We start from the raw sequence: 16,495 nt of genomic DNA, 5'->3' as shown, positions 1-16,495 counted from the left end.
GATGAGGAAAGAAAGGAAGCAGTGATTGCAACGTACCCTTCCATTATTTGGCATGGCAGAAGTGTTGTGGATTTCCTGTGGGCCATAATGACCATGGGAAGGGTATCTGGGCTTGAGGTGTCATGATATGACCTTAGCTAATAGGGCAGCCTGTTGTGCAAAGGGACAATACTGCTAAGAGGCAAGGGGTTAGGGAGAAGAGGCGTATGACTTGGGGAGTCAGGGGGGTGCTGCAAGAGGTCAGCCAGAGAATGTGCCACTTGCATCAAAGAGCTGTGCAATGTGGGATCCCCCCAAGGCCTCTGAATGACCCACAGATGCATCCTGTGAAAGAGCCAACATTTGGACTCCGCCATAATCAGAGGCAGAGGTATGATGGCCTGCCTGCCTTATCCAGTCGTTAATTGCAGGGAGACTTGCTCCTTTTTCTCTAATACTCTCTTCACTTGCAGAGGCCTGGGAACATCCAGAATATAGAGAAGGCAGAGAAGATGGAGGAAGAGTGATGATATTGACCACACTCCTTCCCTGCTTCACTGCAAGAAAGGCCCGAGCCAGGGCCAAGCAGAATTTTGAATTAGGTGTGAGACTGATGTTAAACTGGACTGGCCTGGACATTTCAATGCCTGAAATAGAGGTGCAATTACTAAAATGAGACTTGTCACTAAAATCTGTGGGATTTAGGATTCAGGATAGATCCTGAATAGATCCTTATAGAGGGAGAGATTCAACAAAACTTGCTTGTAAAGCTATAGTTAGAGAGAAAAATAAAGCCCTTTCCTTCTGGACTTAGCTCATTCAATAAACTGGTTTCATAATTAATAGTTATAAAGAAACTAGCCTTAATGAAATTGTATTAGAGTCATCTTCTGTCTGCATTAGCCCTTCCTTCTCTTCAGGAGAGCACTTACTTTCTTCCACAGGCCCTTTCCCAAATGGTAAATTTTCTCTAGCCCCTGTTGAACTTGTTCCCTAAACTAAAAAATCCTCAAGCCAACAAACAAAACCAAAACAGCAAACAACAACTGGGACTTCCCTGGTGGCGCAGCGGTTAAGAATCCGCCTGCAAATGCAGGGAACACAGGTTTGATTGCTGGTCTGGGAAAATCTCACATTCTGTGGAGCAACTAAGCCCGTGCACCATAACTACTGAGCTTGCGCTCTAGAGCCCGCGAGCCACAACTACTGAGCCTGCATGCCACAGCTACTGAAGCCTGCACATCTAGAGCCCATGCTCCGCAACAGGAGAAGCCACCGCAGTGAGAAGCCCGCTCACCACAAGGAAGAGTAGCCCCCGCTCGCCGCGACTGGAGAAAGCGCAGCAACAAAGACCCAACACAGCCAAAAATAAAAAAATAAATAAATTCATAAAAAAAGCAAACAACAAACTATGTCACACATTCTAAATGATCAAATATTTTTAAATGGTTCCAATATGTTTCCCACAAAATACTGTTGACAGTATTTAGAAAATATAGAATATATTTTATATGAAAATATAGAATTTTGGCATTTTCAAATAGAATTAAACAAAACCTGTATTTTTGCCACATATGAAACCATACACATTTCAGACATATGAAAGCTCTATCATAAGAGATCAGTTTGTTTTTTACATAAAGATGTTCTATCTCCAGGAATCCTCTGTTTCCTCTTTTGAATTCTTCCAGTTGCAAGTAGCAGATACCAACTTGGGAAAGGGCGTGTTTATTTCAAGGATACAGAAGTGTCTCCCTCCCTTTTTTTCTACTGCCACCCCCAGCTGAGTCTGCAGGCCATCAGGGACAGAGTGTGCATGTTCCACTCTGTAACCTGGAGCAGAGCATCCGCTGTCCCGACTAAGCCACCAATATCTCTTACCTGTATGACTGCAGTAAACTCACCGGCCTCCCTGCTTTTACTGTTGCCTCATACATTCTCCAAACAGCAATCAGAGTAATTATTTTTAAAGTATAAATTATTTTAAGCCACTCCCCTGCTTAAAACGTTCTAATGACCTCCCCTTGCAGTAAGAACAAAAGTCAAGCTCCTTGTCATGACCTGCTGTCATGGTGGTGAGTGAGGACGGGGATTGAGGAGTGGGGAGCAGGGTTACCTGCCTCGTGACCATTATCGAGAAGAGTGGTGTAGGGGTCTGCTAAGGCTGCCCTGACAATATACCACAGGCTGGGTGGCTTAAACCACAGAAATGTATTTCTCACAGTTCTGAAGTCCAAAAAAGGGAGAGATTGGCAGAGAAGAGGGGATGGAAGGGTGTGAAAGCATGGCTAAGAGACAGTGACTGGATGACTGGGATATAAATGGAGGATAGAGTTAGTCTTAATGAGAACACAGAACACAGCACTGGGAAAGGAGGAAGTCACTTTCTGTCTAGATTTCTGGAGATTGGTTTGATTGGAAGAGAATGAGAATAAATTACAGGCAGATAAAGAGACTTAAAGGGATTTCTAAAGCCACAGGGACTTTCTGTTTTTTGTTTGTTTGGCGGCATGGCATGTGGGATCCTAGTTCCCAGACCAGGGATCGAACCCACGCCTCCTGCATTGGAAGCACGGAGTAAGGAATCTCAACAGAGTCAAGTCTAAATATGAAGTAATTTTTGTGAGCAGATTTCAGACATCTTCAGCCCTTTTGAGGTATTAACAGTGCACTCTAGCTTAACATTTTCAATCTCCAATTCCATCTAAAGGTCTTCTCCTTTCCCCATATCATAGGGTGTAGCCTTACATCATAAACACTGGTATCTCAATGCTGCTGACTCTCTCACTGCTGCCCCTTTATGTATATGTACCTGGGAAATGTGAGGATGGGGTGATGGTGGGGATTGCACTGTCTGGTTCAACTGCTTTAGGAAGTGCTTGGCCCAAATTGTTGGGAGCTCTCCTTAGAATATGGGGTAAGTAACACTTCCTAGTCCTTGGTTTTGGACCCAAGTCATAGGAAAAGTTCCAGTCAACACCCTATACCATAATCAGTAGAACCAACAGAAGGGAAACCAAAACTGTCAGTGGGCTATTGAATTATATGGCAGATGAACAACCTAAAAATCTATTCTAAATTTGGATTAAATAATCATTTTAAAAAGACATATAAAAAATCAAAAAGGCATATTCATAGCAATAGGCAGAGAAAAATGGTATGGATTTGTGTCAGTTGGTTCAGAGAGTTCACTTCATGGAATGTATCCCAAGGAAATAATTGCTCATACACATCCTAAGAAAATGGATGAACATGATGCTTATTGCAGAGTTGTTTATGATAATAATGTGAAGTTTGGAGACAACTTAAAAAGATTGCTTGAATACATTGTTAATTAAAATATTTTAAAAATACATTGTAAATAAAATGGAATATTATTCAGCCAATAATAACAAAGCTGTAGGTGGATATTTACTGATATAAACAGACATTTATGATGCATTATGGATTAAGAAAAGCAGATTAGGGCTTCCCTGGTGGCGCAGTGGTTGAGAATCTGCCTGCCAATGCAGGGGACACGGGTTCGAGCCCTGGTCTGGGAGGATCCCACATGCCGCGGAGCAACTAGGCCTGTGAGCCACAACTACTGAGCCTGCGTGTCTGGAGCTTATGCTCCGCAACAAGAGAGGCCGCGACAGTGAGAGGTCCGCGCACCGCGGTAAAGAGTGGCCCCCGCTCGCCGCAGCTAGAGAAAGCCCTCGCACAGAAACGAAGACCCAACACAGCCAAAAATAATAAATAAATTAATTAATTTAAAAAAAGAAAAGCAGATTACAAAACAATACTTGGTCCAGTGCCATCTGAGGGGGCGGGTGTGTGTGTGTGTGTGTGTGTGTGTGTGTGTGTGTATGTATGTATGTAAACTGTACAAACTTACTGAATAGCAATTTGGCAACAGGTATCAAGAGCCTAAAGCATGTTTATATATATATTAAAAAGTCTGGGGCTTCCCTGGTGGCACAGTGGTTGAGAGTCCACCTGCCGATTCAGGGGACGTGGGTTCGTGCCCGGGGACGTGGGTTCGTGCCCCGGTCCGGGAAGATCCCACGTGCCGCAGAGCGGCTGGGCCTGTGAGCCATGGCCGCTGAGCCTGCGCGTCCGGAGCCTGTGCTCCGCAACGGGAGAGTCCACAGTAGTGAGAGGCCCGCGTACCGCAAAAAAAATAAAAAATAAAAAAGTCTGCATGGTTGCTCCAAAAATGATATTGGTGTATCTCTATATGGTAAGTTATTATTGATTTGAAATTTTGTTTTTATTTATTCATATTTCCTGTTTTCTTCAGTAAACATTTATTACTTGGATAATAAAAAAATCAAATTAACTGAAAAATTATGTTTGAGGAGAACATATACACATATATCTATCTGACCTTGTTATGAAGAAGAACTCTCTAAACCTAAAAGCAACATATAGCAGTAGTCTGCTGGAGCTGGTTTGTACACACTTGTGAGAACCAGTGGTTAAATATTCAGAAATTTTGCAGGCAGGTCAGTTGGTAGCTAGAAATCAGCTATACTGGAAATACTTACATCATAGATATTGGCAAGTGCTAAAAAATCAGGCTTTTTATTTTTGTTTTGTAACCTGGTTCACCAGCACACAACTAACTGATGGTAGTAGCAAAGAGAAAGTCAACTTACCCGTTTATATAAAAAGTTATGTACTTATTGGTTCAAAAGATCATGGGATAAAAAGATAAACAATGAGGGAAGATGTTTGCAGAAAGTTTGATGGAGGGTTAGTGTCAGTAACATAAAAGAGAATGTATAATTAAATAGTAAAATCATAACCCTGATATAGGCAATGACATGAACAAGTAATTCGCAAAAGTGATAGAAATTATCAATAAACATGAAAACCCATCCAAGACATTTATTTACTCCTTCCAGGAATTTATCCTAAGCCAACAGTAAAAAACTTGGACCAAGATTGTGTACAAAGTTGCTGGTTAACATTTTGTGAAGCTAAAAGAGGAGCCCTCCCCTCGGGTCAGTAGCTGGAGACAGGTTGGCCTTAGCCTAAGATTTACTCAGGTGGCAACTTAAAAAAAAATTGCTGGAAAATTTTAAGTAGTTAAGGGAGAATTAATTAAATGCTAAATGTCCTAGTGATGTCATTTTTCATTCCGAGCCAGCTTCATGGGGCACAGTTTGAACTCTAGGGTCAGGTTGGAGAGAGGAATTGTGCTTTCTGTCAGGAAAATAGGGAGGGAAGGAAGGAATGGAACACAGCTGTGAGTACAGCTGACCCTTGAACAAGATGAGTTTGAACTGCACTGGTCCACTTACACACAGATATTTTTTCAATAAATATGTACTACTGTACTACACTATTTGCGGTTGGTTGAATCCAAGGATGCGGAACCACAGCTACAAAGGGCCAACTGTAAAGTTATAATCATATTAGGCACCCTTAACACCTGTTTTGTTCAAGGGTCAACTGTACTAACTCCACTGGGAGAGGCATCTCCCAAACTAGGACACTGTGGTCAGAGCATTTGTTTTCTTCCTTGTTGATTAAGAAACAATACTTCTGCCTCTTCTGGAAAAAAAACACTCACAAACAAGAAACGGATGGGAACTTCCACAACCTGATAAAAAGCATAGATGGAAAACTCACAGCTAACATCATACTTAATGGTTCTCAAAGCTCTTCCCTAACATTTGGAGCCAGGTGAAGATGTCTGCTCACACCACTTCCGTTCCACATTGTACTGGGAGTGCTAGCCAGGGCAGTTAGGCAAGAACATGTTATAAAAGGTATCCATCTTGGAAAGGAAGAAGATGACATTTTGCAGATGACATGATTTTAATTGCAGAAAATACTTAGGAATCCACTAAAAATCCATTAGAACTAATACACAAGTTCAGCAAATTTGCAAAGAAGATATATAAATGGCTAATCTACACATGAAAAGATGCTCAACATCATTAGGTGTCAAGGAAATGCAAACTAAAACCATAATGAGATACTGCTTCATTCCCAGTAAGAAGGCTATAATAAAAGTCAGATGATAACAAGTGTTAGCAAGGATATGGAGAAATTGGAGCATTTATACACTGTTGGTGGAAAGGTAAAATGGTGCAGCTAGCCTGGAACTGCTCAAAAGGCTAAACACAGTTACCATACGATGCAGCAAGTCCATGCCTAAGTATCTACCCAAGAGAGAGTATGTCTACCAAAAACTTGTACATGAATGTTTATATATTCATAAGAGCCATAAGTGTAAACAACCCGAATATCCATCAGCTGATGAATGGATAAATAAAATGTGGTATATCCATACAATGGAAAGTTATTTAGCAACAAAGAAATGAAATCCTGACACATGGTTCAACATGGATGGATCTTGAAAACACTAGTCTAAGTGAAAGAAAAAAAACCACACAAAGAACCACTTATAATATGATTCCATGTATATGAAATATCCAGAATAGGCAAATCTATAGAGATTAGTACAATCTGTAGTGATTGTCTAGGTCTGAGGCAAATGGGGCATTGGAGGGTGACAGCTAAGGGGTGTGGTTCTTTTCAGGGTGATGAAAATGTTCTGAATTGCTTGTGAATTGATCTGAAGTCACTGAATTGTACACTTTAAATGGGTGACATTTTTTATGGTATATGAATTACATCTCAATAAAACTTTTGTTTTAAAAAAACAAACAACACGTACAGGTCCCATCTAATTGGCAGAATATTTACATTGCCCTGGATCCAAAAAGAAACACCTGGGTATGGAATCAAGCGTGGGCAGAAACTGCTATTGAGAGAAGTAAAGAGGTGCCTAGAGTCTAAGATATGGAACCTCTGTTTTGAGTTAGCTCTTTGAGCTGCTACTGAGTGGACTTAGGCTTGTACTTATTTGCATGGCTGTGATAACTCCATCTAGGCTCAGGCCATCCAATATGGTAGAGCCACTAGCCACGTGTGCCCATGGAACACCTGAAATGTGGGGAGCCCAGATGAGATGGGCTGTGAATGTAGAACACACACTGGATTTTGAAGACTTAGAATGAAGAATATTATATATGATATCTTATTAATAATGTTTTATATTGATGGCATGTTAAAATGATATTTTGGATATACTGGCTTAAGTAAAATATTTTAAAAAGTTAAAAGAAAGCATGTTCTTTGAGAATTAATGTTTTTCCTTAGGAGAGGTGGATATATCAATGCCTGGGTGTACATAATTACAAGTATGTTTGGCCCCTGGTTACCCGGGCTGTGGACCGCTACCGGTCCGCAGCCTCTTAGGGACCAGGCCGCATAGCAGGAGGTGAGTGGCGGGCAAGTGAGTGAAGCTTCACCTGCCGCTCCCCACCAGTCCCCATCGCTGGCATTACTGCCTGAACCATTCCCCCACCCACCCATTTCTGTGGAAAAATTGTCTTCCACGAAACCAGTCCCTGGTGCCTAAAAGGCTGGGGACTGCTGACCTATTGGATAATAGGGAGACAAAAAAAGAGGCGGGTGGGCAACTCAGAGTGGGGATGAGCTTGAAGGGAAACACAGGACTTTTTGAGTGCTAAAGTGCTTTCTTTCTGCCCTGCTGACTTCCCTGTCCTGGGCATTAGTTTCTAGATTTGGTTCACAAAATCAAATGCCTTTTGGGAGCCAGGAACTGAATTGTTAATCAAAGAGCCCCCTTATCTCCATTTATGGACCTGGGGGAAGTAATGGTAAGTGAGAGTGGAAGAGGGGAGGACGTTCATTCTTTCAGTCACAAAAATATATTTATAGACATGCCTCCCCCTTAAACAAATTGTGAGGGGATAGGAGGAAACAGAGAGAGACAGAATAGTACAAGTCAAAAAGAATCTCAGGGTTCTTAGGGAAGTTGACTTTGCTTGCTGTGGGAGAAAAGCTGATTCCAGCAAGAATTGCATCCAGCTTGTATAGGACATCATGCAGCACCAGGCTGAGCACAAGTTCAGAGGAAGACAGCTAGCTAGCATTTCTTAGCTTTATTTGCCCATTTGTTATTTTGTTACTGTTGTTTTAAAAGACCAGAGTGGAGTTATGAGGTTGGATTCCTTGAGCATGCCGACAACAGCAACGAACCCACAGGAAATGTCTTAGACCTTATCGGAGAAAAGAGATTGTTAGCTAGCGTGTTTTTCACATGGAGATTTCAAAAATCACTTTTTGAAGAAAGTTTGAAATATCCATGGAAAAAACTTTGAGCACCAGATTTTCTCTGAAATCCAGTTTGTCGGAAAAGACATGATTAGCATCCATTTGGTAAAAGCCCATGAGTGATCTTCTCTATGAATGAGTTTTAGCAAAACTTTGATCTTGACCCCTCCCTCTTCCCACTTTCAGCCACCTTTAATAGTGGCCTGATCAAAAGCCAATTAGGTGGACTTCCCTGGTGGCACAGTGGTTAAGAATCTGCCTGCCAATGCAGGGGACATGGGTTCGAGCCCAGGTCCGGGAAGACTCCACATGCCACAGAGCAACTAAGCCCGTGCACCACAACTACTGAGCCTGCACTCTAGAGCCCACAAGCCACAACTCCTGAGCCCGCATGCCACAACTACTGAAGCCTGTGCACCTAGAGCCCATGCTCCACAACAAGAGAAGCCACCGCAATGAGAAGCCCACACACCGCAAGGAAGAGTAGCCTCCGCTCGCCGCAACTAGAAAAAGCCCGTGTGCAGCAACGAAGACCCAATGCAGCCATAAATAAATAAATAAATAAATGTATGTATGGGGAAAAAAGCTTAAAAAAAAAAACCTAGTTACAACAGAAGTATTATACTTAACATTGATGACTCTTACATGTCTATATTAATCAAACCAACAAGCTTAAGCCACCTTCAATACCAGATATCAGTTTAGTAGTGAATATTATCCAGATAACATGAACCTGAAATTCATTCTGGCTAGATTATTTTCTATTTCTGAGTATTTATATAAGCACTTAATTTTTTTTAAGCCTATTAAGTAGAGCTCTTTTACAAATTCATTTTTTGCAATATCATACACCTACAACACACATAGCTACATATGAACACACAAACAAACACAGAGGCCTTATAGTACCCATTTCAAAATTTCAGCCCTCAGTCAGGTATAACATAAAAGCCATCAGTTACAAGGGGCTGGATTCAAACTGGGTTTCTAGCAGATGAACAAACCCATTTTACTAGTGTTTACAGAAAAGGCACTTAAGATTTCTATTTATCCTTGACAAGTCAAGTTCTAAATTACTTTACCCTCTTTTTTAAAATTTCCATTTATAAAAGATGTCAGAGATTAGGGTTCCTGAAAAGACCAGATAGGACATTTGCATCTCAAAGGTACAGGCAAGTTCTTCCTAGGATGATTTTGTTTCCCCTTTGTTTAATACTTTCAAGCCTCTTAAGATAAATAGGGAAGGCTTTGGGAGTGGCAAAAGGATTGGTGAGTTTTGGATTATCTTTGGAACCACACCTCTGGTCCTGTAAAGACTACATTTATAAAACAAGGGCAGTTTTGTTTTCCTTTTCAAAGAATTGGGTGGTTACCTCAATGATATTGAAGGACTGACATACCCATTCACCTATGTTGGAAAGTTTTACTTTTCCTCATTTAGCTTAGGGGAGAAGGCCTCTTCCAAAATTCCTATCAGGGTCTGAATATCAGCTATGGTCAGTTTAGTCAGACCAGTGGCCTCCTATTTTGTTAATCTACTTTCAAACATTTTTGAAGATCTTCCTTAGGTTTAAGAAATTTGTACCTTATATTTAGACACTGTATAACCCTTTTTACTTAATCACTGGCTGGATATCTTTGGCCAAGCCCGGAACCTCGATATTGCACATTCCAGGGTCTACTAAGGCTTCTATTTTAGCTTCAGATTTTATCTGTTCCTTTTTGCTTTTTGTTAGAACCATTTGGTGATGAGGGTGGTTCCCTTGCCCCTCGAGAAAGAGTGGCCCCTAATTTAGTTAACAAATCTCTTCCCGTTAAAGGGATGGGACAGTCAGGCATAAACAGAAAGGAATGTAAAAAGAGCTGGCCATTCATCTCAGGTGTAATATGATGGTTTCATAAATTGAGTGCTTCAGATAATGACTATAAATGAAAGGGCAAAATGGAGGTTGAGCAAATAGAAGATATGTGAGTCAACTAATTAAGCTAGATAGAAAACTGAAGCCATGCTTTCATTAAATGCTTGAAGACAGGCAGTTTTGATACTGACCAGGGTTCTTGGCCTTCCCCAATAAATAGAAATTGACTAGAGGCCAGACAGGAAACTCAGGCAAGGCTTTATTGGGGCCCCTGCCACAGCAGAGGGGAGCAAGAACAAGTAACAGTTTCCCTTGCTTGCTGGCCCGAGGTGGAGGGGGTGGGGGGCGAGCTGGTTCCTTATATGGGGTGGGGTTAGGGGTGTGTCCGGGGGGGGTCGCTGGAGGCGTGGCTTGGTGGTTTGCCCGCCCCTTTGTGGTGCTGTGTGCAGTGAGCATGCGCAGTACCCTGCTTTTGCTCCCAACACCCTGTTTTTGCTCCAGGCTCTTTAGAAGCGGCAGCTGGGCTTTTTTGGTCTTTTTGTGTCTTTTGTCCAGAATTTGCCCCAACTGCACATGCACGCAGTTATTTTTAGTCCCTTATAGTTGTTTTGGGTTTTTTTTTGTTGCTTGAGGAGTCATTTGTCCAGATACAAGCACTGCAGCACTGCCACAAAGGGTCCCAGGTCCCAGCTTGTCTCAGTTTTATAAATTTAAATTTGCTGTGATGGTTGCCGTTGTTAAGCAAACAAAGACAGCTTTCATCTTGCTTGTGATGGGTTCGCTGTGTGCTAAGCACTCACGTCTGTGGGTGGGATCCTGTCTCTGCCCTTTGTCTCTCCAGTCACACGCCGAGCACCATACCTGATGGTGCTGACCACTACTTCCTTGAACTCTGGAGTTTGGCCAGAAAGTTAAAAGATCCCCAGATTTGGATTCAGGTTTAGGAATAAGTAGGGAAACCCACTCGAGCCATAAGCCCAAACCACTTTTACTTCAATATAGCTTATACAGGATGGTTCTGTTCTGAGATATTAGGCACTGGCCCAGGCAGTAATTGAGTATTATTTTTATTCTCTTTGAAATGTTTCTCCTTGTATGAGTAGCTCTTTTAGGAAGCTAGAGAGAAAGACTTGGGACATGTCTGGGTCTTTCAGCCAAATACAAACAATGACATAAAAATACCACCCTTACTTTTTTTTTTTAATTAATTTAATTTTATTTATTTTTGGCTGCGTTGGGTCTTCGTTGCTGCGCATGGGCTTTCTCTAGTTGCGGCAAGCGGGGGCTACTCTTTGTTGCGGTGCGCGGGCTTTTCATTGCGGTGGCCTGTCTTGATGCGGAGCACGGGCTCTATGTGCGCGGGCTTCAGTAGTTGTGGCACGAGGGCTCAGTAGTTGTGGTGCACAGGCTTAGTTGCTTCTTGGCATGTGGAATCTTCCCAGACAAGGGCTCGTACCTGTGTCCCCTACATTGGCAGGAGAATTCTTTTATTTATGGAACTTCTGAATTTTATTTTATTTTTTATGCAGCAGGTTCTTATTAGTTATCTATTTTATACATATTAGTGTATATATGTCAGTCCCAATCTCCCAATTCATCCCACCACCACCACCCCTCCCCCCGCCACTTTTGGTTGCAATAGTGAATGGGATTGTTTCCTTAATTTCTTTTTGATCTTTCATTGTTAGTATATAGGAATGCAAGATATTTCTGTGCATTAATTTTGTGTTCTGCAACTTCTACCAAATTCATTGATTAGCTCTAATAGTTTTCTGGTGGCATCTTTAGGATTCTCTATGTATAGTATCTTGTCATCTGCAAACAGTGACAGTTTTACTTCTTCTTTTCCAGTTTGTATTCCTTTTATTTATTTTTCTTCTCTGATTGCCATGGCTAGGACTTCCAAAACTATGTTGAATAAGAGTGGTGAGAGTGGACATCCTTGTCTTTTGAATAAGACCAAAGTTAGGCACCAAACTGTGTGTAGGTAACAAAAGGTAATGCAAAAAGAATCCTAATTCAACCACACAGGGATGGAACTCTCAAAAAAGCCATGGGGAGGTACGTATCAAACATAGAAAGTACACCAGCTGTGAATCCTAGCGTGAGCTCTAAAGGATCTTGGGGAGGTTGGGGTCAGAGGATTCGCCTTGAATGTGTAAACCCATCTGTATTAGTTTCCTGTGGCTGTTGTAACCAGTTACCATAAACTTGGTGGCTTAAAACAATGGAGGCTTGTTCTCTCATAGATGTGGAGGCCAGAAGTCTAAAATCAAGGCATCAGCAGGCCTGCACTCTCTCCAGAGCCTCTCCGGCTTCTGGTGGCTCTCTGGCTATTGGTGTTCCTTGCCTTGTGGGTGTATCATTCCACTCTCTGCCTTCATATGGCCATCTTCATATCTTCATATGGGCTTCTTCTCCATGTCTTTGTTGTCTCTGTCAAATATTCCTCTGCCTTTCTCTTGTTTATAATTTTTTATGCTTAAAAAATTCTAATTATTATTTTTAACTGAAATGTAGTTGATGTACTGCCTAATGATTTGACATTTGAATACATTATGGAATGATCACCACGATATGTCTAGTAACCATCTGTCCCCATACAGAGTTATTGCAATATTATTGACCATATTCCTTATGCTGTATATTACATCCCCGTAACTTATTTATTATATAATTGGTGGTTTGTACCTCTTAATCCCCTTCACCTATTGTTCCCACCCTCCATCCCCCTCCCCACTGGCACACATTTATTCTCTGTATCTATGAATCTGTTTTCATTTTGTTCGTTTTGTTTTTTAGATTCCACATATAAGTGAGATCATGTGGTTTTTGTCTTTCTCTGTCTGACTTATTCCACTTAGCATAATACCTTCTAGATCTATCCATGTTGTTGCAAATGGCAAGGTTTCATTTTTTTTTTTTTAGCAGCTGGGTAATATTCCATTGTATACGTATACCACATCTTTATCTTTTGTCTATTGATGAACGCTTAGGTTACTTCCGTATCTTGGCTATTGTAAATAATGCTCCCTCTTTCTCTTATGAGGATAAGTGTCACTGGATTTAGAGACCACCTAGATAATCCAGGATGATCTTCTCAAGATTCTTAACTTAATTATCTCTACAAATACCCTTTTTCTAAATTAGATAATATTCAGTTAGGAGACTAGGACATGGTTAGGAGGCAGACATATCTTTTTTGGGGGGAGGGTCACCATTCAACCCATTACATATCCATATTAAAAGTTATTTGATTAGAGATAATATAATTGTTTATAAATATGTACATTTTCCTGGTTTCAGGTTGTGTGACTCCAAATAATGTAGCCTTCATTTAATGAGTCTCTAGTAAAAAATGTTTAATGCCAGCCATGCCTAATTTAATACAGTCAGTTAATGTTGATTTTTTTCCCCCTAGGATCTGTATCTGTATCAAGATGCTCTGAAGAATAGCAACTACTCTTAGGATTGTCTACTGTTACAAAATGACTAAAACGAATTCTAGCATCTTCCATTTTGCCATCATCTTCATAGTAATACTTGAGATCAGAACCCAGTTATCTGATGAAAGTGAATTTTTAGTTGACAGATCAAAAACAGGTCTTACCCATGTTCCCAAAGACCTATCCCTGAACACAACAATCTTAGATATATCACAAAACTACATTTCTGAACTTTGGACTTCTGACATCATATCACTATCAAAGCTGAAGATTTTGATAATTTCTCATAATAGAATCCAGTATCTTGACATGAGTGTTTTCAGATTTAACCAGGAACTGGAATACTTGGATTTGTCCCACAACAAGCTGGAGAAGATTTCTTGCCACCCTACTCTGAACCTCAAGCACTTAGACCTCTCATTTAATGCATTTGATGCTCTGCCCATATGCCAAGAGCTTGGCAACATGTCTCAACTAGAATTTCTGGGGTTGAGTGCCACACAGTTACAAAAATCCAGCATGCTGCCGATTGCTTATTTGCACATCAGTAAGGTTTTACTGGTCTTAGGAGACACATATGGGGAAAAAGAAGACCCTGAGAGCCTTCGAGACCTTAACACCCAGAGTCTGCACATTGTTTTCCCCACAAGAAATGAATTCCATTTTATTTTGGATGTGTCAGTCAGCACCGCCGTAAGTCTGGAACTGTCTAATATCAAATGTGTGCTAGATGATAATGGGTGTTCTTCTTTCCAAAATGTTCTGTCAAAACTTCAAAAGAATTCAAGGTTATCAAATCTTACTTTAAACAACATTGAAACAACTTGGAATTCCTTCTTTATGATCCTCCAGTTGGTTTGGCATACAAACATCAACTATTTCTCAATTTCAAATGTGAAACTACAAGGTCGCGTTGGCTTCAGAGAGTTTGATTATTCTGGTACTTCACTGAAGGCCTTGTCTATACACCAAGTTGTCAATGAAGCGTTCAGTCTTCCACAAGATTATATCTATAAAACCCTTTCAAATATGAACATCCAGCATCTCACAGTGTCTGCTGCACACATGGTCCACATGGTCTGCCCATCCCAAATTAGCCCACTTCTGTATTTGAATTTTTCCAACAATCTCTTAACAGACATGGTTTTTAAAAACTGTGCAAACTTAGCTAATTTGAAGACACTCAGTTTACAAATGAATCAGTTAAAAGAACTTGCAAATATAGTTCATATGACCAAGGAGATGAAGTCTCTACAACAATTGGATGTTAGCCAGAATTCCCTAAAGTATGATGAAAGTGAAGGAAATTGCCCTTGGACCAGAAGTTTATTAAGTTTAAATATGTCGTCAAATATACTTACTGACTCTGTTTTCAGATGTTTACCTCCCAGGGTCAAGGTTCTTGATCTCCACAGTAACAGAATAAGGAGCATCCCTAAAGATGTCACCAGTCTAGAAACTTTGCAAGAACTCAATGTTGCTTCCAATTCTTTAGCCCACCTTCCTGGATGTGGTACCTTTAGCAGCCTTTCCATACTGATCATTGACTATAATTCAGTCTCCAACCCATCAGCTGATTTCTTCCAGAGCTGCCAGAAGATTAGGTCCCTAAAAGCAGGGAACAATCCATTCCAATGTACATGTGAGTTAAGAGACTTTATCCAAAGTGTAGGCCAAGTATCAAGTGAAGTGGTAGAGGGTTGGCCTGATTCTTATAAGTGTGATTATCCAGAAAGCTATAAGGGAACCCCACTAAAGGACTTCCATGTATCTCAATTATCCTGCAACACAGCTCTGCTGATTGTCACCATTGGGGTCCCTGGGCTGGTATTGGTTGTTTCCGTGACTATCCTCTGTATCTACTTGGATCTGCCCTGGTATCTCAGGATGGTGTGTCAGTGGACCCAGACCCGGCGCAGGGCTAGGAATGTACCCTTAGAAGAACTCCAAAGAACTGTCCAGTTCCATGCGTTTATTTCATATAGTGGGCATGATTCTGCCTGGGTGAAGAATGAGTTAATACCAAACCTAGAAAAAGAAGATATAAGAATTTGTCTCCATGAGAGAAATTTTGTTCCTGGCAAGAGCATCGTGGAAAATATCATAAACTGCATTGAGAAAAGTTACAAGTGCATCTTTGTTTTGTCTCCCAACTTTGTCCAGAGTGAGTGGTGCCATTATGAACTCTACTTTGCCCATCACAATCTCTTCAGTGAAGGATCTAATAACTTAATCCTGATCTTGCTGGAGCCCATTCCACAGTATTCTGTTCCTAGCAGCTATCACAAGCTCAAAGCTCTCATGGCCCAGAGAACTTATTTGGAATGGCCCAAGGAGAAGAGCAAACATAGACTTTTTTGGGCTAATCTAAGAGCATCCATTAATATTAAACTGATGGACAAAGCAAAAGAAATAAGTCACACACAAATATAAAAATATTCCTCTGATGCATTCGGAAAAAATGTTGCTGCTTTTGGAAGCTCCATCAATGACTTTATTTTGCATCAATATGGATATAAACATGATTCTGAATTTAGGATGTAGATAAAAATGGGTATGTCCTTTCAGGCCCCAGTTCCCCATGTATATGTGGTAATAAAGTTGATGAAATGTTATAATTTCTATTTAAACAGTTAATTTCTACCACATGAGTGATTCACCTAATTCTTTTTTTTTGTATTTTTGAATTTAATTAATTTTTTTATACAGCAGGTTCTTATTAGTTACCTATTTTTTTAAAATATCTTTATTGGAGTATAATTGCTTTACAATGGTATGTTAGTTTCTGCTTTATAACAAAGAGAATCAGCTATATATATACATATATTCCCATATCCCCTCCCTCTTTCGTCTCCCTCCCACCCTCCCTATCTCACCCCTCTAGGTGGTCACAAAGCACCAAGCTGATCTCCCTGTGCTACGCAGCTGCTTCCCACTAGCTATCTATTTTACATTTGGTAGTATATGTAAGTCCATGCCACTCTCTCACTTTATCCCAGCTTACCCTTCCCCCTCCCCGTGTCCTCAAGTCCATTCTCTACATCTGCCTCTTTATTTCTGTCCTACCCCTAG

General features: G+C 40.8%; 1 protein-coding gene across 2 annotated transcripts in view; it reads left to right on the top strand.

Annotated features, from left to right (window-relative positions):
* The window catches only part of TLR1 (toll like receptor 1), a 33,899-nt gene extending 17,652 nt beyond the window's left edge, over positions 1-16,247 (top strand). For both annotated transcript variants that reach the window (XM_089911780.1, XM_089911781.1), the window contains exon 2: positions 13,399-16,247. In XM_089911780.1, the coding sequence (XP_089767906.1) occupies positions 13,466-15,856 (2,391 nt within the window). In that variant the 5' untranslated portion in view covers positions 13,399-13,465 and the 3' untranslated portion in view covers positions 15,857-16,247. The remainder of the gene's footprint in view (positions 1-13,398) is intronic.
* The last annotated feature ends 248 nt before the right edge of the window (positions 16,248-16,495 follow it).

The sequence above is a fragment of the Delphinapterus leucas genome, chromosome 5 (assembly GCF_059928025.1).
Source record: "Delphinapterus leucas isolate spDelLeu-1000000601 "Yukka" chromosome 5, BTC_Dleu_Yukka2, whole genome shotgun sequence".
In the NCBI taxonomy this organism is placed as follows: Eukaryota; Metazoa; Chordata; class Mammalia; order Artiodactyla; family Monodontidae; genus Delphinapterus; species Delphinapterus leucas.
This window is presented reverse-complemented; position numbering and strand designations above follow the sequence as displayed.